At 45.2% G+C, this 24,872-nt stretch overlaps 1 protein-coding gene across 1 annotated transcript in view; it reads right to left on the bottom strand.

Moving 5' to 3' along the window:
• Positions 1 to 24,872, bottom strand: part of LOC120936213 — an 81,830-nt gene that overhangs the window by 23,447 nt on the left and 33,511 nt on the right. Inside the window, exons 3-7 of the mRNA XM_040348403.1 lie at positions 20,762 to 21,044; positions 18,134 to 18,294; positions 16,174 to 16,456; positions 7,489 to 7,649; positions 2,643 to 2,925 (exon numbers count right to left, since the gene is read on the bottom strand). Of these exons, the coding sequence (XP_040204337.1) occupies positions 2,643 to 2,925; positions 7,489 to 7,649; positions 16,174 to 16,456; positions 18,134 to 18,294; positions 20,762 to 21,044 (1,171 nt within the window). The remainder of the gene's footprint in view (positions 1 to 2,642; positions 2,926 to 7,488; positions 7,650 to 16,173; positions 16,457 to 18,133; positions 18,295 to 20,761; positions 21,045 to 24,872) is intronic.

The raw sequence follows: 24,872 nt of genomic DNA, 5'->3' as shown, positions 1-24,872 counted from the left end.
GACAGGTTACATTCACACTGTCAATCGGTTACCCTAAGAGACATACTGGGAGTATTCGCTCTACTATTCAAACTCATCAAGCACTAGGCCTGTGGCAGAGGTCTCAACCTTTAATCCTAATTTACTAAGAACCAAGTCTATGGCAGAGACTTGTTCCTTCCCAGCAGCCTTAAAGGGGTTGTAAAGGTTCGTTTTTTATTTTCTAAATAGGTTTCCTTTAAGCTAGTGCATTGTTGGTTCACTTACCTTTTCCTTCCATTTCCCTTCTAAATGTTTTTTTTCTTTGTTTTCTTTGTCTGAATTTCTCACTTCCTGTTTCTCCTCAGTAAGGTGTTCAGTAAGCTGTTCTTAATGACTTTCCACCACTCGGATGATGGTGGAAAGCTTACTGAGGAGAAACAGGAAGTAAGAAATTCAAACAAAGAAAAAAAACATTTAGAATGGAAATCAAAGGAAAAGGTAAGTGAACCAACAATGCACTAGCTTAAAGCGGTTGTAAACCCCGGACGATTTTTTCTATTTTTTAAATAGCATGTCACACAAGGGCATGGCAATGAATATTGCATATAAGATTGTGAAAAACGAGGCCCACAAATACCTTTTAACAACCGTTGTTTTTTTCTCTCCTTCCGGACATAGAAATCGCCATTGTTAGTGCTGCTGAGTGAATCCTTATCTGACGACACTTCCGCCCTTCCTGATTCCCTGGTCTAAATCTCGCGCATGCGCCGTAGAGCCGTTACCAAGCCTCGATGTCGATTGCTGTTACCGCAGCAACCGTGATACACGGCAATATTCAGTCACACGGGAGGGGGAGTATCAGGAACAGGAGGACTATAGCATCGCGAGACTTCTCCTCTGCGGACAGAGGGGAAGCTCGCCCACGCAGCTCGCTCACATTCAGGGCCGGAAAGAATGGAAATGAAAATCGGCCACACATTCAAATGCCGGATTTGCGGGGCTACAATGCGCAAGCGCGGTGACGTCATCAAAACTAAAAATACGATTTTAGAGCTAATGACGGCGGTGAGTTCACTTTCACAGGCAGCGATCAGCTGCCTGTGATATGTGCTAATTTTTTAAATAATGTTATATCCGGGGGTTTACAACCACTTTAAAGGAACCTATTTATAAAATAAAAGACGAACCTTTACAACCCCTTTAAGTGGCGCTCTGGCTGCCAAGCCTGTGAGAGAGGCCTGTCCAGGGTGCGCTTTTCCCACTCCGGCTGGAGTGGCGACGAGATTAATACAATTATAGAAGGCAGGACTGCTTTCATTATCCACAGCCTGATTCTGCGAAGTTACTCTTTCTTCATCAACCTATTCTGTATACCTCAAGTTGATGTCGGTCGTGTTTGACCAGGAAAATAAAGCATTTGAAAATGTCAATCAACAGCTTGGACATTCAATCACTGCTCTACTCACTACCTTCACCCCTAGATACAACACAGAGGTAACTTAATACCCCGATCCCAAATCAAATCAGCAGCTTCTGAGGGGGTAGGGCTAGATATATATAAAGCTAAAAAAAAAAATGATAAGAAAACCCTGTACACACCCCAATGCAAACGTAATTCTGTAAACATAAATTGTACCACAAATGTGTAGTATCACTGATAATGTCATAGTGGGAGCAATAATTTTTCAGTAGGGCCATACTTCAGGGTTAACTCTAACCTGATAACCTGTTAAGGCTTATAAAACATCACCCAGGGAAAATTTGGGATATTATAAGTGTGCGCAACTTCACAGGTCCTCACAGTTTTGAGGCTTGACTTGTTTGGTATCTATCTACTCAACACAACCTCATCTTTTATATTTTGCCCAAGAAATTTCATATTATTGTGTTTGAACTAAAATTTATTTAAGTGTATTTTTACCTAAAAGTACATGTTAAACAGTTTCACAAGTATCAAGCAACATAAAGAATTGCAACTATCATCATTTTATTCGACTACAGGGTCTCTTCTTTCAGAAAATATATACTTATTTAAGGGTTTAAATAAATTTTAAGCAAAAAAGGCAGATTTTATCACGTGCGCGGAAAAAAAAATGCCCCCGTAGACAAGTGGTTCAAGAAGACCTTCAGAAGTATATATTGCTATTAAAAAAAAGTGGTCAGGAGTATGTCATATAGAGTCCAACGTACAGAGTACAGTAGTCAGGACTATGAAATGTACAACGTGTAGTCTATTGTTCAGGGCTCAGGAGTATGTAAGGAACAGAGTGAAGGGGCCCGAAGTGTACTATGCAGAAAGTACAGGGACAGGGCTGCATATTGCACAGTTCTACTTGTAATTTGTTCTACTTTTTTTAATTTTGTATAACTAGTTTTGAGATCCAGGTACCCCTGTCAGACAGCACAGCCTGGTCCTGCACTCCCTGTGTCTTCTGTGTACACTGTTCTGCTGTTGAGTCTTGTGGCTGGTCTGAGGTCAACCCTAGGTTGTACCCGGACAGTATAGCATCACTCTGCTCTCTCCTCCAATCAATGTTAGTTAAAGAGTATTGTGCCATTCAAAAGAGCCTGGTTAGCTTGTCCTCTGCTCATCCCTTGTACATAGCTTGTTCCCTGCAGAAACATACTAAGTTTAATAGGACCTTAAAAATAAAGTAAAATTCAAAGGAGCCAGTAGAAACCTTGGATTGTTGTTCCCATTGTTTTCCACGGAGTTGCCGATAAGGATGTTTGCCCCATTCAGTCTCTCGCCACAGCAGTCTCCTCTGTTGGTGATGACGACAGAGGAAATTCTGTACGGGGCCCGTAGATCCACCCTCCACCACGGGGACAAGTCAGGTTGGGTACAGGAGCACGATTTGTAAAAGTTGGAGTCGGTGTTCCCATCAATGGATTTTATGGCTTCATTGATGGCAGAGTAGCTGGAGGATTGTGCTGCTTGACCTTGAAGGGCAAGATTTGTACCTGTATTTATGAAAAATAACCAGAGGAGAAATCAGTTTTGCGAATAGTGGGCTGTTAAACAGTTAAAAATCTGAAAAAACAAAACAAAATACTTACCTTACCTTTACCACTGCAAAAATGGCCAAACATGTCCGTTTAATAGAAAGCCTCCTCTGAGGTCCACTGGGAAAATGGCACTTCTGGTAGTGTCAGTCTCCTTGGTCCCCTGGAGCACCAAGTGGTTCAACCCTCTGACCTCCATGTCATTACGGTATCTTTTAGTGAGCTGGAGGTTTGGCAGGAGGAACCACTGAGCACTGTGAGGCTCACAGGAAAGGGACATTCCAAAAGGGCTGGTCCCAATGGATAGCAGAGGAAGATTTCTATTGAACAGAGCAGTGTTCTGGTGTCTTAGAAAAGGTACGTTTTCTCTCTCTTCTTTTTCAGGAGAACCTCTTTAGAATTCCTATTGTAAAGTACAGTGATGTTCTAAAGAAAGACTTTTTGGAAGTAGCGATTACCTCAATCGTGTGTACATGACTATGGTATTAACTACAGCTTATGCTAATAACCATAAAAAAAAACATCCCTTCCGCTAGTAATCACTCAAGACTTGAATGGGGTAAATTGGCCAAGACGGCCATTTTATTACCCAAAATATATATATATAACCCAAAATATATATATAAATATAACTTTCAATAATTAACCATAATTAACATAACACATTAACCTTTATTTATAAAAATTCCAGTAGTTTTTTACCACCCTGGGGCACAAGGTCCAATCTGAATAACCTATCAATGTACCTGCTAGCCACTTCTAGGCTTCCAGCCGCTAAAACCTCAGACTCAGAGACAACTAGCAGGTACCCATACACCAACTGGGAGCCGTACCTCAGACGGGTCCCTAACAGGAGCGGACTGACCATTGAGACTCTCGGCCACTGCCCGAGGGCCCCATGCCACTAGGGGGCCCCATCAGGGTTTCCAGGCTCAATAAAACCAGAGACAGTATGTAAAAATCTGTGTTTTTTTTACATCTGTCCCTGATATGTGCGAAAATGACATGCTTTTGATGTGAAAATCCTGAGATTTAAGCTGCCCCGCCTCTGCACTGCCTCCTGGCGTGGTGGCCATCTGTAAGCCCGGGGGGCCCCATAATCTTCTATTGCCCGGGGGCCCCATGAGTTGTCAGTCCGCCCCTGGTCCCTAACCATGCCTTCTAGGTGCCTATCTGACCTAGCAAGGACCTTGCACCCCGCCAACACTTCTGCTACTCGCGGACCTTGAAGAGCAAGATTTGTACCTGTATTTATGAAACATAATCAGAGGAGAAATCAATTTTGCGAATAGTGGGCTGTGTTCAACAACACAGAGCAATGTTAAAGCGGGAGTTCACCCATTTATAAAATGTTTCCCCTTTTCCCCTTAGATTCCTGCTCGTTCGGTCTAGGGGAATCGGCTATTTGTATTAAAATATGAGCAGTACTTACCCGTTTTCGAGATGCATCTTCTTCCGTCGCTTCCGGGTATGGGTCTTCGGGAGCGGGCGTTCCTTCTTGATTGACAGTCTTCCGAGAGGCTTCCGACGGTCGCATCCATCGCGTCACTCGTAGCCGAAAGAAGCCGAACGTCGGTGCGGCTCTATACTGCGCCTGCGCACCGACGTTCGGCTTCTTTCGGAAAATCGTGACGCGATGGATGCGACCGTCGGAAGCCTCTCGGAAGACTGTCAATCAAGAAGGAACGCCCATTCCCGCAGCCCATACCCGGAAGCGACGAAGAGGATGCATCTCGTAAACGGGTAAGTAATGCTCATATTTTAAAACAAATAGCCGATTCCCCTAGTAAAAACGAGCAGGAATCTAAGGCTAAAAAGTGCCCTCTAAGGGTGAACCACCGCTTTAATGATTGTCACTTAGTCAGTGCCGGCCCAAGACATTGTGCTGCCTGGGACCAAGAATGAAACGCTTCCCCCCCCCCCCCCAGAAAAAAAATCACGCCAACCAAAAGGCCCCCACATTCATTATTTTATATCATGATAACTAAAGGGGACCCGTCATGGCTCTATACATTTATAAAGGAGTATAAAGAGGACCTGTCATGGCTCTATAAATGTATATAGGACTATAAAGAGTACTTGACATGGCTCTATACATGTATAAAGGAGTATAACAAGGGCCTGTCATGGCTCTGTAGATGTATAAAGAAGTATAAAGAGGACCTGTCATGGCTCTATACATGTATATAGAGGACCTGTCGAGACTCTTTACATGTAAAGGAATATAAAGAGGACCTGCCATGGCTCTATAAATGTATATAGGAGTATAAAGAGGACCTGTCGTGGCTCTATACATGTATAAAGGAGTATAACGAGGGCCTGTCATGGCTCTATAAATGTATATAGGAGTATAAAGAGGACCTGTCGTGGCTCTATACATGTATAAAGGAGTATAACGAGGGCCTGTCATGGCTCTATAGATGTATAAAGAGGGCCTGTCATGGCTCTATACATGCATATAGGCGTATAAAAGGACCTGCCATGGCTCTATACATGTATCCAGGAGTATAAAGGGACCTGTGAATTGCCGGCGGCCACAATGTCTTTTGCGCAACCGAATCAATGTACGCTAATTGTGTTTTTTTTTTGGTACCAAAAATATGTAGAAGAATACATATTGGCCTTAACTGAAGAAAATAGTTTATTTTTCTAAATTTTGAGGATATGTATTATAGCAAAAAGTTAAAAAATATATATATTTATAGCACAAAAAATAAAAACCGCAGAGGTGATCAAATATCACTAAAAGAAAGCTCTATTTGTGGGAAAAAAAGGACATCAATTTTATTTGGGTAGCGGAGCTGGCGGAACAGGCTGGCGGGCATCAGTATGCTGCCCCCCTAAAAGTGCTGCCTGGTACCCATGGTACCACCTGGTCCCATTATAGGGCCGGCCCTGCACTTAGATCCATGTGCATTTTCTTGTGTACTTGCATCTGACTTTGGACAATGTAATGGCTACAACAGCTTTACAACTTCTTAAAGCTCATCTTTAGACAAAAATCAACACCCCTCCCATCCATCCCTCCCACACATTCCTATCTACTTACAAGCTTTTAGAAATGTACCATGTACATCTTTTTTTAAAACATCTGAATCTGCTATCTATGTCCCTTTCTGGCACCTCTTCTGGGATTTGAGACCATTGATCCAGCGCTGCAGTCTGTGCCCATCACTGACAAGACCCTTTGTCATGATGTCATCATGCTGTGTTAGTTTTCTTCAGTTTTCCTCAGCAAACTTTATAGCTGAACACTCAATAAGAGGTATCTATGTCCCTTTCCACTTTGCAGTATGGAAGAGTTCAGACTCGGAACCCAGGGTGACACATGACCACAGATTCAGGTAAGTATTTTGGCCAATTAGATTTATTTCTTTTTCTCAACAATTAGTTGTTAATGTCTGGCAGCCTCAGAGATTTAATGTAGACCCTTCTTAACAAAAGTAGGATTTGTTTATTAGGTAGCCCCCACCATCAGATAAAAAATGTGAAAGGTTAAAAAAAAAAAGTAAAAAATCTGAAAAAATAATTCAAAATACTTACCTTACCTTTACCACTGCAAAAATGGCCAAACATGTCCGTTTAATAGAAAGCCTCCTCTGAGGTCCACTGGGAAAATGGCACTTCTGGTAGTGTCAGTCTCATTGGTCCCCTGGAGCACCAAGTGGTTCAACCCTCTGACCTCCATGTCATTACGGTATCTTTTAGTGAGCTGGTGGTCGGCAGGAGGAACCACTGAGCACTGTGAGGCTCACAGGAAAGGGACATTCCAAAAGGGCTGGTCCCAATGGATAGCAGAGGAAGATTTCTATTGAACAGAGCAGTGTTCTGGTGTCTCTGAATAGGTACGTTTTCTCTCTCTTCTTTTTCAGGAGAACCTCTTTAAAACTCCTATTGTAAAGTATAGGGTTGTTCTAAAGAAAGACTTTTTGGAAGCAGCGATTACCTCAATCATTGTGTGTACATTTCAGGGGCAGGAAATCCATCACTCAGTTCTACTCTCCTCAAACTTTTACGGGGCATGTGGCCTAAGATACAGCTGCTTCCATCAAATCTTTCTCAGACAGGTGTTTTGCTTCATGACAATTCCTCCTAATAAGTTTAAAGCTTGGATGTCTGAGGCCCCGTACACAAGAGGATCGATCCGCTGAAATTGATCCGCGGATCGGTTTCAGCGGATAGATCCGCTGGTGTGTACGATCCAGCGGATATTTATCCGCGGATATATTTCGGGCCGACCGATTTCCAGCGGATAAAAATTTCTTAACATGCTAAGAAATCTATCCGCTGGAATCGGCTCCAGCGGATCGATCGGTGGTCTGTACAGACTCACCGGATCGATCCGTCCGAACCCATCCCTGGAATTCCTTATATGACAGCGCCGCGCACGTCGCCGCATCATCATCGCGGCGACGGCGCGACACGTCATCGCGATGGGAATTCTCAGAGGATTATCCGGAGGACCGTATCCGCGGATAAATCCTATCGTGTGTACTAGGCATGAGGTGTACATCTACAAACCTGGAGTACTGGTCAATGCGGGTTCTCCAAACACTTGGACTTCACAGAGCTGTAGATATTCCCGTTTCCCCAGCAGGACGATGTTCACATATTGGCCAACCATGCCATTGCATTGGAAGGTCTGAGTGGCTCCATTGGGTATGTTGGTTATTTCTGCGCATCTGCATGAAAACAGTAATAATATACATACTGAATAAGTGTCACAATGTTACTCATACTAATAATATAAGATGTTGGTAAAGTTAGCATTGTCACAAATATTTCTTTGGTTTGCCCTCAATATAGATATTCTTCAGTCAGAGTGTAAGGCCCCGTACACACGGGCGGATAATCCGCTGAAAACGGTCCGCCGGACCGTTTTCAGAGGACATGTCCGCCCGGAGATTTCTGTCTGATGGTTGTACACACCATCAGACAGAAATCCGCGCGTAAACAATACGCGGGGCGTGGCCGCGCCGTCGCCGCGACGATGATGCGGCGACGTGCGCGGCCCTGGAAGTTCAATGCTTCCACGAATGCGTCGAATCAGTACGACGCATGCGAGGGATGGCGGTCGGTCGGACGTGTCCGGTGAGTCTGTACAACACGTCCGACGGACGGGATTCCAGCGGACAGATTTCTTAGCATGCTAAGAAATTTTTATCCGCTGGAAACTGTCCGATCCGCGGGACAATTGTCCGCTCGGGCCTAAACACGACCGGATCTGTCCGCTGGAACTGGTCCGTCGGACCAGTTTCAGCGGATCGATCCGGTCATGTGTACGGGGCCTAAGTATTTAAAGGAGAGATGCAGGTAGTGAAGAAAAAAACATTCATACTCACCTATATGGCAGTTGTACCCCACTGCTCTGAGCACAGACTGGTGACTGTCAGTTACCGTTCTGTGCTCTGCCCCTCCAGTGCTCACTCGAATGCCAGACAGGGGAAGAAACAGGAGTGGCTGGCTCAGGCTTTCAGCAGCATGCTGTTTAGTCACCTGGGTGGATCTTGATATTGTTGTCAAGATCCCTCCAGAGTACTGAGTGGCTTTGTGACATCAGCCCACAGTAGATTTTACCTCAATGTTGGCTGATTCTGGGTCATAGCAGTTAAAAAGTGCACTCCTGTGACCCACATGAGAAGGATGACCAAACAAGCTTAGGCCCTATTTCTCTTTTAAAATGATTCATCCAAATCATAATCTAATTTCTGCATAGGGGGTCTAATGGACTCATAATGTCTCCATGAAGAGGACCTGCAACCTGCCCATGCTATCACACAGGGGGCTTGTTAGCTCCTTTGTGATTGCAATAAAGTTAAATGAAAAAAAAAAATACATATATATAAAAAAGCTAAAAAAATATTAATAATAAAATAATAAAAAGAAAACCCTGTACACACCCCAATGCAAACATAATTCTGTAAACAAATTGTACCACAAATGTGTAGTATCACTGATAATGTCAGAGTGGGAGCAATAAATCTACAGTAGGGTCATACTCAGTGCAGCCCCAAAACATTGTGCTGCCTGGGACCAAGAATGAAATGCTGCCCCCCCCCCGCCAAATAAATCACGCCCACCAAAAGGCCCCCACATTCATTATTTTATATCATGATAACTAAAGGGGACACGTCATGGCTCTATACATGTATATAGGAGTATAAAGAGGACCTGTCATTGCTCTATACATGTATAAAGAGGACCTGTCATGGCTCTATACATGTATATAGGAGTATAAAGAGGACCTGTCATGGCTCTATACATGTATATAGAGGACCTGTCATGGCTCTTTACATGTAAAGGAATATAAAGAGGACCTGTCATGGCTCTTTACATGTAAAGGAATATAAAGAGGACCTGTCATGGCTCTATATAAAGAGGACCTGTCATGGCTCTTTACATGTAAAGCAATATAAAGAGTACTTGTCATGGCTCTATACATGTATCCAGGAGTATAAAGGGACCTGTGCATTGCCGGCGGGCCACAATGTCTTTTGCGCAAACTAACCATGTACGCTAATTGTGTTTTTTTTTTTGTACCAAAAATATGTAGAAGAATACATATTGGCCTAAACTGATAAAGAAATTCAGTTTTTTATTATAGCAAAAGTAAAATATATATATATATATATATATATATATATATATATATATATATATATATATATATATATATATATATATATATATATATTTGTCATTTTTTGTTGTTTATAGCACAAAAAATAAAAACCGTCAGTAGGGCAGTGGACGGTGTCAGTAGGGCAGTGGACGGTGTCAGTAGCATTGTACCTCCATCCAAAAACCTGAATCAGCTCTACAGAACCCAACCCCATACAAACTGTTCACAAAGTGGCACTGTGCATTTTACAACTATTTCAAGCACCTTTTAATAAAAAAAAAAGCCCAAAAAATTCAAAGCAATCCACAGGCACCCCACAAATAAAGAAAAAAATAACAGATTAAATATCAGACCATGCCTGTCCTCCCCCCCCCCAATAGAGACCTCCATTACAGCAAGAGAAAAAAAGACCTTATCTTCCAGGAGCCGCTGCAAAGATGTGGCCCTCAATTCACTGTCTCTGGAGTGCACAGACAGACAGTGCAGTGTGACCTGGCTGCAGGACATTAGCCCTGATGGAGCGGGGGTAGAAAGGAGGGGTTTGCATGCTGTTTGGGGGTAGCTGATAGAAGGGGGGTAGCTGACAGGGGGGGTAGCTGACAGAGGAGGGGGTAGGCGACAGAGGGGAGGGGTGACTTACAGAGAGGGGCGGGTTGACAGAGAGGGGTGGCTGACAAAGAGAGGGGCTGCTGACAGAGAGGGGGGCTGACAGGGGGGCTGCTGACAAAGAGGCAGAGATGGAGGCTGACAGAGAGGGGGGTTGCTGACAGGGAGTGGCTTACTGAGAAGGGGAGGGCTGACAGAGAGGGGCGGGCTACAGGGGTGGGTTGCTGACAGAGAAGGGGGCTGATGGAGGGGGGTTGCTGACAGAGAGGGGGCTGACAGGGGGTTTGCTGAAAGAGAGGGGGGCTGACAGAGAGGGGGCTGACGGGGGTTGCTGACAGAGAAGGGGGTTGACGGGGGTTGCTGACAGAGAGGGGGCTGACATAATAATTTTTTATATATATATATATATATATATATATATATATATATATATATATATATATATATATATAGATAGATAGATATTGGGGGTCAATGATATATATTTTATTCTCTAGGACACAGAAAAAAAGCCTCCTATATACTATATATGTATATACAATCTTTTTACTATTTAGTGAGTGAGTGAAAAACTTATATAGCGCAACACTTGCGAACTAAATCGCCTCTGGGCGCTGTATCCATTCCATGGGTAAAAAACCCTTTGACCTCAGAAGAGATGGGTTTTAATCTTTCTCCTGAAGGCCAAGTGGTTCAACTCCAAACGAATGGTGGTTGGTAAAGCGTTCCAAAGTCGAGGTCCCTGGACTGCAAATCTTCGATCTCCTTTGGACGTGTATCTGGCTTTGGGTATTTGGAATAGATTTTGATTGGTGGATCGCAGAACGCGATTGGGGTTGTGAGCTTTTAGTTTTTCGCATAGATATTGGGGGGCGTTTCCTTGAATACACTTATGCATTAGGCAGAGTGCCTTGAAAGTGATTCTGTCTTTTACTGGGAACCAATGAAGGGATCTCAGTGAAGGTGAGATTGATTCTCATGTTTTTTTGCCGGTCACTAAACGAGCGGTCGTATTTTGAACGACTTGCAGACGAGTGATTTGGTATTTGGGGAGTCCGAGATAGAGGGCATTTGCATAGTCAAGTCTGGAATTGATAATTGTTTCCACCACGACTGCTATGTCTTCTTTTGGGATAAAGGGAGTGAGTCTGCGTAGTAGACGCAGCAGATGGTGCGATCCGCTACTGACTACTGACTACTGACCCTATTTGTGCATCCATTGTCATGTTGGTGTCGAAAATGACTCAGAGACTTTTGACTAGGGTTGATAGTTATACCCAGAATGGGTGGGGGAGTCCATGTTGTCGCGGGATGATTTTTACGGTTGACGTGAAACAGGAGAAGTTCTGTTTTCGAACCGTTGAGTTTAAGATAACTGTTTGTCATCCAGTTTTCTATCAAAGTAAGGCATTTCTCTAGTCTGAGATAATGATCCTTTTTGTTGCATATGCGAAAATAAAGTTGTGTGTCATCTGCATAAGAGTGGTAAAGTAACTTCTGGTTACGGATGATTTCAAAAAGAGGGCGGAGATAGATATTGAACAGAACAGGCGACAAAGGGGATCCCTGAGGGACTCCGCATGACACCGTGCGTTTTTCAGAAGTAAAAGGCCCCAATTTCACTATTTGTGATCGGTTTTCCAAGAAGGAGGAGAACCAAGATAAATCACCTTCCGTGACTCTGGCTACTTCAGCTAGCCGAGTCAGTAGTAATCCATGGTCTACAGTATCAAAAGCAGCGCTTAGGTCCAACAGTACCAGAAGACAAGATTCTCCTTCGTCTGCGGCTTCGAGAGCGTCATCCCATATTTTGAGCAGCGCTGTTTCTGTCCTGTGACCAGGACGGAACCCCGATTGAAACGGATCGAGTAATTTATGGGTGTCTAAATGATGTTGTAGCTGCTGTACAACTTATTTCTCCATTACCTTGGAGAAGACATTAAGGGCAGTTATGGGTCGACGGTTGTTTGGATCTTTGGGGTAGAGGGTGTTTTTTTTAGAATTGGTTTTATTATACCTTGTTTCAGCAAGGTGGGCACCGTGCCCTCCTTGAATGACTGGTTTATGAGCTGCGTGATAGCAGGTGCCAATATATCGGCACATTCTTTCAGCAGTTTGGTGGGGATGATGTCATTGGGCGCTGTGCTATTTCGCAGAGTCCCGATGATATTTTTAGTGGCCTCGATGGAAATGGATTTTAAGGAGAAGTTAGTTGATTGCGGTGGATTTATGTGGGTGTTAGGTTTGTGATTTGGGGGGGGGGGGTTGATGACGGTTCTATTTAGCTGAATACTTTCACAGATTTTTTCAATTTTATTAATGAAATAATCCGATAATTTGTTGCAAAATTCTTGTGAATCAGAATTGGGGGCCTCTAAACAGGCTGGGTTCATAGTCTGAGTGACCAGCTTGAAGAGTTCGCGGGGGCGGTTTAGGGCATTTGCGAGAATTTAGTCAATATTACTTCATCTTGTTCAGAGATTTCAATGGACTAACAAATCTAATCTTGATATGTTTTTCTAATATTAGTTAAAGCGGAGGTTCACCCTAATTACATGTATATCTGACCAACTCTGTTATATTCCAACATGCGGAGATGTGAGTCGGCTCTATATGGCGCCTGCGCTCTGCATGTTCGGCTTCTGCGCGTCTATGCAATACGGGGGGCAGGGCCTTATCTGCCGGGGGGAACAGACATCAATCATCTGGGCTATCTCCCAGATGACAATCCCCCTAGGCATAGAAACGCCTACTCCCGCAGAGAGAAGCAGAGTGAAAAAATGGATTACAAGGTACGTGCAGCATAAAAAAAATAACTAATTGCGGACAGTACTTGTTACGCATATAACGGAGTTGGTCAGATATACATGTAATTAGGGTGAACCTCCGCTTTAAGTAGTATTTCTGTTACCTCCATCCATGAGAGCTCTTATCTTTGAACTGTTGTGCGGCACCACCAGCTATTTCAGATATATATATATTTATAAATGTTATTGCAAGCAAATTATAGCTGTTTTATCATAAAACAGCTATAATTTGCTTTCAATAACATTTATAATTTATATAACTGAAATAGCTGGTGGTGCCGCACAACAGTTCAAAGATAAGAGCTCTCATGGATGGAGGTAACAGAAATAAATACTTTTATGCTGGTTATACCTTCCTTAAACAAAGTGACCTACCTTTCCTGTGGCAGAGGCACTGGCGGGCAAAATATGATATCCGATGATGCCATAATGGGAGTTGGAGCACGCAGTAGGCTGGCTCTGAGCTGTTCTCCTCAGAGTCACTGACTCCACCCCCCGGGAGCAGGGAGTTGAGCATGTAGCCGGCGGCGCCGCGGACTACAACTCCCATAAGCCCTAGCGGCGACCATGTCACGCAACGTCACCTGACAGACTGACATCTGACAATAGTGAGTCAGGATTTCAGCGCTGCGGGTGGAAAGTCGGACAGCCGCGGCGGCGTCCGGGCGGCGCCCATTCTTGTTTTGATTATAAATAAGACAGACACTCCACTACAGACAGTACTTAACTTGGGGGGGCACATGCCCATGCAACACTCACAGGCAGCAGAGCGGGCGGAACAGGCTGGCAGGGGCGTCAGAATGCCGCCCCCCTAAAACTGCCGCCTGGTACCCATGGTACCACCCGGTCCCATCATAGGGCCGGTGATCTGCCAATATGGTTCCGGCTATCAGGATGGTTCCAATCAGGATGGTTCCTGTAAGGACTGCGCAGGCGCAATCCTTGCCGACGGAAATCTCCGAACCTCGGCCGGCATCCAGGGAGACGTGGAATTTGAGGAAAGTGGCCAGTCGGCCTCACGTCCTTGCTTCGCTCGAACGGCTCGCTCCGCTTGCTCGGCCTCCTGGCTCTTTTTTTTAACATCCTCCAATCCACGGGGATGTTAAGGAATGAGCCTGGATGCCGGCCGAGGTTCGGAGATTTCCGTCGGCAAGGATTGCGCCTGCGCAGTCCTTACAGGAACCATCTGGATAGGGGAACAATACCGACAAGTCACCGGCCCTGGTCATACTTCATGGTTAACTCTAACCTGATAAACTTTAAAGGCTTTTAAAACATCACCCAGGAAAAATTTGGGATATTATAATTGTGCGTGACTTCACAGGTCCTCACAGTTTTGAGGCTTGACATGTTTGGTATCTATCTACTTAACACAACCTCGGCCCGGATTCAGAAAGGACTTAAGACGTCGTATCTCCAGCTACGCCGTCGTAAGTCCGAATGTGTGCCGTCATATCTCGGCGCCTGATTCAAAGAATCAGATACGCCGGAATTTGGCCAAGATCCGACCGACGTAAGTCTCTTACGCCGTCGTATCTTGGGTGCATATTTACGATGGCCGCTAGGGGCGCTTCCATAGATTTACGAGTAGGATATGCAAATGAGCTAGATACGCCGATTCCCGAATGTACTTGCGCCCGCCGCCTTGATATACGTCGTTTGCATAAGGTGTTTTGTAGGCGTAAAGTTACCCCTGCTATATGAGGCGCAGCCAATGTTAAGTATGGACGTCGGGAACAGCGTAGAATTTTACGTGGTTTACGTTGTTTGCGTAAATCGTACGTGAATGGGGCTGGGCGTAGGTTACGTTCATGTCGAAAGCATTGAGTATTTGCGATGTGATTCTGAGCATGCGCACTATGATACGTCCACGGACGGCGCATGCGCCGTTCGTTCGGCCCCTCATTTGCATTGGGTCACGGCTCATTTCAATACAACACGCCCACTGCCTTGTTCATTTGAATTACGCGGGCTTACGCCGTCCCATTTACGCTACGCCGCCGTAACTTAGGGCGCAAGTTCTTTCTGAATACGGTACTCGCCTCTCTAAGTTACGCCGGCGTAGCTTATATGAGATGCGCTACGCCCGCCTAAAGATACGCGATTCTTTCTGAATCCGGGCCCTCATCTTTCATATTTTGCTCAAGAAATCTTATAATATATTGTGTGTGAACTAAAATTGATTTAAAGTGGTTGTAAACCCACTTTTTTTACTTTTACCTACAGGTAAGCCTATAACAAGGCTTACCTGTAGGTAAGGAGAATATCTCCTAAACCTGCACGGTTTAGGAGATATTCCCCTCGCAATGCGCCGCTGATTGCAGCGGCGCAGGGGGGATCTACGGCGAAAGGACCGGCAGCCGCCGGACCCTGCCGAATTTAAGTCTCCCGCACGCATGCGCGGGAGTGACGTCATCGCCGCTCCAGCCGATCACAGCGCTGGAGCGGCGATACCCGGAAGACACGCGAGTCAAGATGATATCTCGCTCGGCGTGGACCAGGTAAGTTCTACACACCTCGTTCCGAGGTAAGTATTTCATAATGAGCTAGTATCCGATGCATATTAGCTCATTATGATTTTTGCCTTGCAGGAGAAAAAAAATAAAAAAAATTGGATGCGGGTTTACAACCGCTTTAAGTGTATTTTTACCTAAAAGTATACAGTATGTCGATAAACAGTTGCACAAGTATCAAGCAACATAAAGAATTGCAACTACCATTATTTTATTCTACAGTGTCTCTTCTTTCAGAAAATATATACTTATTTGAGGATTTAAAGTAATTTTAAGCAAAAAAGGCAGATTTTATCACGTGCGCGGAAAAAAAATGCCCCCGTAGACAAGTGGTTCAAGAAGATCTTCAGAAGTATATATTGATATTAAAGAACAGTGGTCAGGAGTATGTCATATAGAGTCCAACGTACAGAGTGCAGTAGTCAGGACTATGAAGTGTACAATGTGTTGTCTATTGTTCAGGGTTTAGGAGTATGTAAGGAACAGCGTGAAGGGGCCCGAAATGTACTATGCAGAAAGTACAGGGACAGGGCTGCATATTGCACAGTTCTACTTGTAATTTGTTCTACTTTTTTTAATTTTGTAAAACTAGTTTTGAGATCCAGGTACCCCCTGTCAGACAGCACATAAAGTAACATTCAAAAGAGCCAGTAGCAACCTTGGATTGTTGTTCCCATTGTTTTCCACGGAGTTGCCGATAAGGATGTTTGCCCCATTCAGTCTCTCGCCACAGCAGTCTCCTCTGTTGGTGATGACGACAGAGGAAATTCTGTACGGGGCCCGTAGATCCACCCTCCACCACGGGGACAAGTCAGGTTGGGTACAGGAGCACGATTTGTAAAAGTTGGAGTCGGTGTTCCCATCAATGGATTTTATGGCTTCATTGATGGCAGAGTAGCTGGAGGATTGTGCTGCTTGACCTTGAAGGGCAAGATTTGTACCTGTATTTATGAAAAATAACCAGAGGAGAAATCAGTTTTGCGAATAGTGGGCTGTTAAAAAGTAAAAAATCTGAAAAAACAAAACAAAATACTTACCTTACCTTTACCACTGCAAAAATGGCCAAAAACATCTCCGTTTAATAGAAAGCCTCCTCTGAGGTCCACTGGCAAAATGGCACTTCTGGTAGTGTCAGTCTCCTTGGTCCCCTGGAGCACCAAGTGGTTCAACCCTCTGACCTCCATGTCATTACGGTATCTTTTAGTGAGCTGGTGGTCGGCAGGAGGAACCACTGAGCACTGTGAGGCTCACAGGAAAGGGACATTCCAAAAGGGCTGGTCCCAATGGATAGCAGAGGAAGATTTCTATTGAACAGAGCAGTGTTCTGGTGTCTCTGAATAGGTACGTTTTCTCTCTCTTCTTTTTCAGGAGAACCTCTTTAGAATTCCTATTGTAAAGTACAGTGATGTTCTAAAGAAAGACTTTTTGGAAGCAGCGATTACCTCAATCGTGTGTACATGACTATGGTATTAACTACAGCTTATGCTAATAACCATAAAAAAAAACATCCCTTCTGCTAGTAACCACTCAAGACTTGAATGGGGTAAATTGGCCAAGACGGCCATTTTATTACAGAAAATATATATATAACCCAAAATATATATATAAATATAACTTTCAATAATTAACCATAATTAACATAACACATTAACCTTTATTTATAAAAATTCCAGTAGTTTTTTACCACCCTGGGGCACAAGGTCCAATCTGAATAACCTATCAATGTACCTGCTAGCCACTTCTAGGCTTCCAGCCGCTAAAACCTCAGACTCAGAGACAACTAGCAGGTACCCATACACCAACTGGGAGCCGTACCTCAGACGGGTCCCTAACAGGGGCGGACTGACCATTGAGACTCTCGGGCACTGCCCGAGGGCCCCATGCCACTAGGGGGCCCCATCAGGGTTTCCAGGCTCAATAAAACCAGAGACAGTATGTAAAAATCTGTGTTTTTTTTTACATCTGTCCCTGATATGTCCAAAACCGACATGCTTTTGATGTGAAAATCCTGAGATTTAAGCTGCCCTGCCTTTGCACTGCCTCCTGGCGTGGTGGCCATCTGTAAGCCCGGGGGGCCCCATAATCTTCTATTGCCCGGGGGCCCCATGAGTTGTCAGTCCGCCCCTGGTCCCTAACCATGCCTTCTAGGTGCCTATCTGACCTAGCAAGGACCTTGCACCCCGCCAACACTTCTGCTACTCGCGGACATCAAGAACCCCCATACCAGTAAACAATCAACCCTTAAAAACAGGGTGGGTGGGTGGGAAGCTCCTTACCCTGTGCTGTCTTGTGGCGACTGGCTCTTCCCCTTCCTTCCTACACTCGGCCTCCTCCTCTCCCTATTGGCTATGCCAACCCCCACTCCCCTCAGGCGTCCACTGTACATTCCCCCTTTAACCCCTGTCATGCCGGCCCTCCACTAATGCCTACGGCAATGCTCCGTGCCTCTCTTTTCAGGGGCAGGAAATCCATCACTCAGTTCTACTCTCTTTAAACTTTTACAGGGCATGTGGCCTAAGATACATCTGCTTCCATCTTTCTCAGACAGGTGTTTTGCTTCATGACAATTCCTCCTAATAAGTTTAAAGCTTAGATGTCTAAGGTGTACATCTACAAACCTGGAGTACTGGTCAATGCGGGTTCTCCAAACACTTGGACTTCACAGAGCTGTAGATATTCCCGTTTCCCCAGCAGGACGATGTTCACATATTGGCCAACCATGCCATTGCATTGGAAGGTCTGAGTGGCACCATTGGGTATGTTGGTTATTTCTGCGCATCTGCATGAAAACAGTAATATTATACATACTGTATAAATGTCACAATGTTACTCGTACTAATAATATAAGATGTCGGTAAAGTTAGCATTGTCACAAATATATATTTTTCCCTCAATATAGATATTCTTTAATCAGATTGTAAATATTTAAAGGAGAGATGAAGGAAGTGAAAAAAAAAAAACATTCAAACTCACCTATATGGCTGCAGCATTGGTCCAATGCTGCAGCTGTCCCCCACTGCTCTGAGCACAGACTGGTGACTGTCAGTTACCGTTCTGTGCTCTGCCCCTCCGGTGCTCCCTCGAGTGCCAGACAAGGGAGGAAACAGGAGTGGCTGGCTCAGGCTTTCAGCAGCATTCTAAGATACTGACCCATCTACTGTTTAGTCACCTGGGTGGATCTTGATATTGTTGTCAAGAGATCCCTCCAGAGTACTGAGTGGCTTTGTGACATCAGCCCGCAGTAGATTTTACCTCAATGTTGGCTGATTCTGGGTCATAGCAGTCAAAAAGTGCACTCCTGTGACCCACATGAGAAGGATGACCAAACAAGCTTAGGCCCTACTGCTCTTTTAAAAGCATTCATCCAAATCATAATCTAACTTCTGTATAGGGGGTCTAATGGACTCCTAGGGCCAGATTCACATATCTGGGCGCATCTTTGTGCGGGCGGAGCGTATCCTATTTACGCTACGCTGCCGCAACTTAGACAGGCAAGTGCAGTATTCACAAAGCACTTGCTCCGTAAGTTGCGGCAGCGTAGCGTAAATTGGCCGACGTAAGCCCGCGTAATTCAAAGTAGGCTGGTAGGGGGCGTGTTGTATGGAAATGAATCGTGACCCCACGTAAATGACGCGCCTAACGAATGGTGCATGCGCACGCATGCTCAGTATCACGTTGCATTTTCTCCCTAAGTTATGCCAGCTCAATGCTTAGTCGACGTGAACGTAACCTACGCCCATCCCCATTCACGTACGACTTACGCAAACAACGTAAAATACGACGCTGCTCCGACGTTTCCGACGTCCATACCTAACATGACTTACCCCTGCTTTATGAGGGGTAAAGTTACGCCAGACCGACGCCTTACGTAAACGGCGTAGCTAAATCCGACAGGCGCAAGTACGTTTCTGAATCGGCGTATCTACCTCATTTGCATATTCAACACGGAAATATACGGAAGCGCCCCTATCGGCCAGCGTAAATATGCACCCCAAGATACGACGGACGTAGGAAACTTACGTCGCTCGTATCTTGGCAACAGTGATGCGTATTTGATTCTTTGAATCAGGCACAGAGAAACGACGCCTCCATTCGGACTTACGACGGTGTATCTAGAGATGCGCTGTCGTAAATCCTTTGTGAATCCGGGCCCTAATGTCTCCATGAAGAGGACCTGTCACCTGCCCATGCTATCACATAGGGGACTTGTTAGCCACTTTGTGATTGCAATAAAGTTAAATGAAAAAAAAATACATATTAATAAAAAAGCTAAAGAAATATATAATAAAATGATAAGAAAACCCTGTACACACACCAATGCAAACGTAATTCTGTAAACATAAATTGTACCACAAATGTGTAGTATCACTGATAATGTCAGAGTGGGAGCAATAAATCTACAGTAGGGCCATACTTCATGGTTAACTCTAACCTGATAACCTGTTAAGGCTTTTAAAACATCACCCAGGGAAAATTTGGGATATTATAATTGTGCGCAACTTCACAGTGTATTTTTACCTAAAAGTACATGTTGAAAAACAGTTGCACAAGTATCAAGCAACATAAATAATTACAACTGCCATCATTTTATTCTACAGGGTCTCTTCTTTCAGAAAATATATACATATTTAAGGGTTTAAATAAATTTTAAGCAAAAAAGGCAGATTTTATCATGTGCGTGGAAAAAAAATGCCCCCGTAGACAAGTGGTTCAAGAAGACCTTCAGAAGTATATAATGCTATTAAAGAACAGTGGTCAGGAGTATGTCATATAGAGTCCAACGTACAGAGTGCAGTAGTCAGGACTATGAAATGTACAACAAGTAGTCAGAGTGAAGGGGCCCTAAGTACACTATGCAGAAAGTACAGGGACAGGGCTGCATATTGCACAGTTCTACTTGTAATTTGTTCTACTTCTTTTAATTTTGTATAACTATTTTTTGAGATCCAGGTACCCCTGTCAGACAGCACAGCCTGGTCCTGCACTCCCTATGTCTTCTGTGTACACTGTTCTGCTGTTGAGTCTTGTGGCTGGTCTGAGGTCAACCCTAGGTTGTACCCGGACAGTATAGCATCACTCTGCTCTCTCCTCCCATCAATGTTAGTTAAAGAGCATTGTGCCATTCCAAAGAGCCTGGTTAGCTTGTCCTCTGCTCATCCCTTGTACATAGCTTGTTCTCTGCAGAAACGTTCTAAGTTTAATAGGACCTTAAAAATAAAGTAAAATTCAAAGGAGTCAGTAGAAACCTTGGATTGTTGTTCCCATTGTTTTCCACGGAGTTGCCGATAAGGATGTTTGCCCCATTCAGTCTCTCGCCACAGCAGTCTCCTCTGTTGGTGATGACAACAGAGGAAATTCTGTACGGGGCCCGTAGATCCACCCTCCACCACGGGGACAAGTCAGGTTGGGTACAGGAGCACGATTTGTAAAAGTTGGAGTCGGTGTTCCCATCAATGGATTTTATGGCTTCATTGATGGCAGAGTAGCTGGAGGATTGTGCTGCTTGACCTCGAAGGGCAAGATTTGTACCTGTATTTATGAAACATAAACATAGGAGAAATCAATTTTGGGAATAATGATCTGCGTTCAACAGGTTTTAGATCCATGTGCATTTTTTGTGCACTATCATTTTACTTTGGACACTTCACATTTACTGGCTACAACAGCTTTACAAATTCTTAAAGCTAATCTTAAAGCTCATCTTTTGATGAAAAAAAAACCCCCCACCCCTCCTTCCCTCCCACACTTTCCCATAGTTACATAGTAGGTGAGGTTGAAAAAAGACATCAAGTCCAACCTATGTGTGTATATGTCAGTATTATCTTGTATATCCCTGTATGTTGTGATCGTTTAGGTGCTTATCTAATAGTTTTTTGAAATTATTGATGCCCCTAGCTGAGACCACTGCCTGTGGAAGGGAATTCCACATCCTGGCCGCTCTTACAGTAGTTTATGGTTAAACCCCTTTTCTTCGAATTATGAGTGGCCAAGTGTCTTGTTAAATTCCCTTCAGTTAAAAATTTTATCCCGATTGTGGGGTGACCAGTACGGTATTTGTAAATTGAAATCATATCCCCTCTCAAGCGTCTCTTCTCCAGAGAGAATAAGTTCAGTGCTCGCAACCTTTCTTCATAACTAATGTCCTCCAGTCCCTTTATTAGCTTTGTTGCACTTCTTTGTACCCACTCCATTTCCAGTACATCATTCCTGAGAACTGATGTCCAGTATCAGCTTCCTACCACCCCACCCCCATCATCTTCATCCCCTCTGCACCCCACTGCAGCTTCCTACCACCCCACCCCCTATCATCTCCCCTGCACCACACTGCCAGCTTTTTAGCACCCCACTCTGTCATCTTCATCCCCCCTGCACACCACTGCCAGCTATCTACCACCCCCATCACCCCCTGCATCCCAATTCCAGCTTCCTACCACCCCACTCCCATCACCCCCCTGCATCCCATTGCCAGCTTCCTACCACCCCATCCCCATCATCCCCACTGCCAGCTTCCTACCACCCCACCTCCTGTCATCTCCACTACACCTTACTGCCAGCTTCCTACCACCCCCGTCATCTTCACCCCCCTTCACCCCACTGCCAGCTTCCTATCACCCCACCCCCCATCATCTTCATCCACCTCACTGCCAGCTTCCTACCACCCCACCCCCCATCATCTTCATCCCCATGTACCCCTCTGCCAGCTTCCTACCACCCCACCCCTTCATCTTCATCCCCACTGCCAGCTTTCTATCACCCCACCCCAGTCACCCCCCCTGCATTCCATTTCCAGCTTCTTACCACATCATCCCCACTGCCAGCTTTCTACCACCCCACCCTGTCATCTTCATCCCCCCTACACCCCACTACCAGCTTTCTACCACTCTACCTCTGTCACCCCCTGCATCCCATTGCCAGCTTCTTATCACGTCATCCCCCCTGCACCCCACTGCCAACTTCCTACCACCCCACCCGTCATCTTCATCCCCCCTGCACCCCACTGCCAGCTATCTACCACCCCACCCCTGTCACCCCCCCTGCATCACACTGCCAGCTTCCTACCACCCCACACCCATCATCTTCATCCCCTCTGCACCCCACTGCCAGCTTCCTACCACCCCACCCGCTGTCATCTCCCCTGCACCCCACTGCCAGCTTCCTACCACCCCCGTCATCTTCATCCCCCTGCACCCCACTGCCAGCTTCCTACCACCCCACCCCTGTCATCTTCATCCTCCCTGTACCCCTCTGCCAGCTACCTATCACCCCACCCCCTGTCATCATCATCCCCCCCGTACCCCACCTCTGACATCCTACCACCCTGCCTCCTGTCATCAAAAACCCCATGTACCCCATCTCTAGCATCCACCACCCTACCCCCGTTATCATCATTCTCATCTTTACCCCCCTCCCCTTTACCCCACTGTCAGCTTTCTAACCACCTATATCCTGTCATTATCATCTCCATCCTTATCATAATGCCTGGTGTACTACCACCGCACCCCTTGTCATCTCCCCCTGTACCCCACTGCCAGGTTCCTACCACCCCACCTCCATCATCTTCAACCCTCTTGTACCCCATTGCCAGTTTCCTACCACCCCACCCCCTGCAATCTTCATCCCCCTTTACCCTACTGCTAGCTCCCTACCACCCCACCCACTATCATCATCATTGTCCCCATACTCAACTTCTGACATCCTACCACCCTGCCCCCATCATCTCCCTGTACCCCACCTCTAGCATCCAACCATCCTACCCCCATAACCCCCCCCTGTACCCCACTGCCAGCTTCCTACCCACCCACTATCATCATTATGCCAATTTGCTGACCTCCTACCAACCCACCCATTTTCATCAACATCCCCATTATCCCTCTCTACCCCACCTCTGTCATCCTACCACCCCACCCCCTGCCATTATTATTCCCATCATCCCCCTGTAACCCACCTCTGGCATCCTACCACCCTGCCTCCTGTCATTATCATCCTCATCCCACCTGTACCCCATCTCTGGCATCCTATCCCCCTACTCATTATCATTATAGGGAAAATATGATCTCAGCCTCTCACCCCAATGCTGCCACCATCATCCCAAACTGAATCCTGTCATCCAACCAACTGTACTCCAACAGTTGCATCACACACCACAATACTGCCCTGCCACCCAGCGGGAGGTAATAATGTGCAGTAACCTCTAGCAACCAATCAGTGAGTGATAATTATAAGCAGTAATCTATAGCAACGAATCAGTGAGCAGTAATAATGTGCAGTAACCTCTATCAACCAATCAATGTGCGGTAATGATGTGCAGTAACCTCTAGCAACCAATGGGTGGGTAGAAATTATGTGCAGTACCTCTATCACCAATCATTGAGTGGTAATATTGTGCAGTACTACAACAGAAGACAAATCAGCGCAATAAAAACCACCCTAATAAAAGCAGCTGAACACCAAGGGTCAAAAAATCTAAATCCCTGAAATGAAATGTATAAAAGACAGTGCAGCGCTATTCAAATCCATAAATCTAAAAACCATCCATGTGATCTTCAATAGTGATTTATAGCTGTAACATGCAGGTGGTGACGTGAAATAGTGAGGGACCTCCACCAGTGATAAGAATGGCCGCTCACCTAACGATGTAGACCCTTAAATAATAGAGGGTCACAAAACACCTTCCCATATGGGTAAAAACAGAGATGGTTCAAGCTTGTAATCCAGCGTTCCAGGGTCAGAAGATGACAACAGCAACCAGGCAAGCTTGAAAATTACTCCAATCAGATATGGGTCATGTAAGTATATAAGAACAAACCATAGTGCTCTCCGCAAATACAAAGAAATTTAATGAGATATATTGCACTTACAAGAAAAGGCACTGTACCAGTGCACGGTAAAGCAGTGTCAATAGTAACAGTGGATGCAATGAATGCGGGTGACGTCATGACCTTCCCATCCATATGTTACGTCCCTATGGGCGGGACTTAATCAGCCTATATCCGCTGATGAACATACGGATGGGAAGGTCGTGACGTCACCCGCAGTCATTGCATCCGCTGTTACTATTGACGCTGCTTTACCGTGCACTGGTGCAGTGCCTTTTCTTGTAATCGCTATATTTCACCTCGCGTTCGTTCCACTGTAAGGGAGTGAACCAGAATACGGCCCGGTTTTTTCAGCCTCTGTGGCAGGCTGGGTTCCGGTTCGGATGTTATTGTCCACTGGAGTCCACACTCAGCTGGACTTTAACCACTTAAGACCCGGACCAAAATGCAGGTAAAGGGCCAGGCCCCTTTTTGCGATTCGGCACTGCGTCACTTTAACTGACAATTGCGCGGTCGTGCAACGTGGCTCCTAAACAAAATT

Source organism: Rana temporaria, chromosome 4, assembly GCF_905171775.1.
Source record: "Rana temporaria chromosome 4, aRanTem1.1, whole genome shotgun sequence".
Taxonomy (NCBI): Eukaryota; Metazoa; Chordata; class Amphibia; order Anura; family Ranidae; genus Rana; species Rana temporaria.
This window is presented reverse-complemented; position numbering and strand designations above follow the sequence as displayed.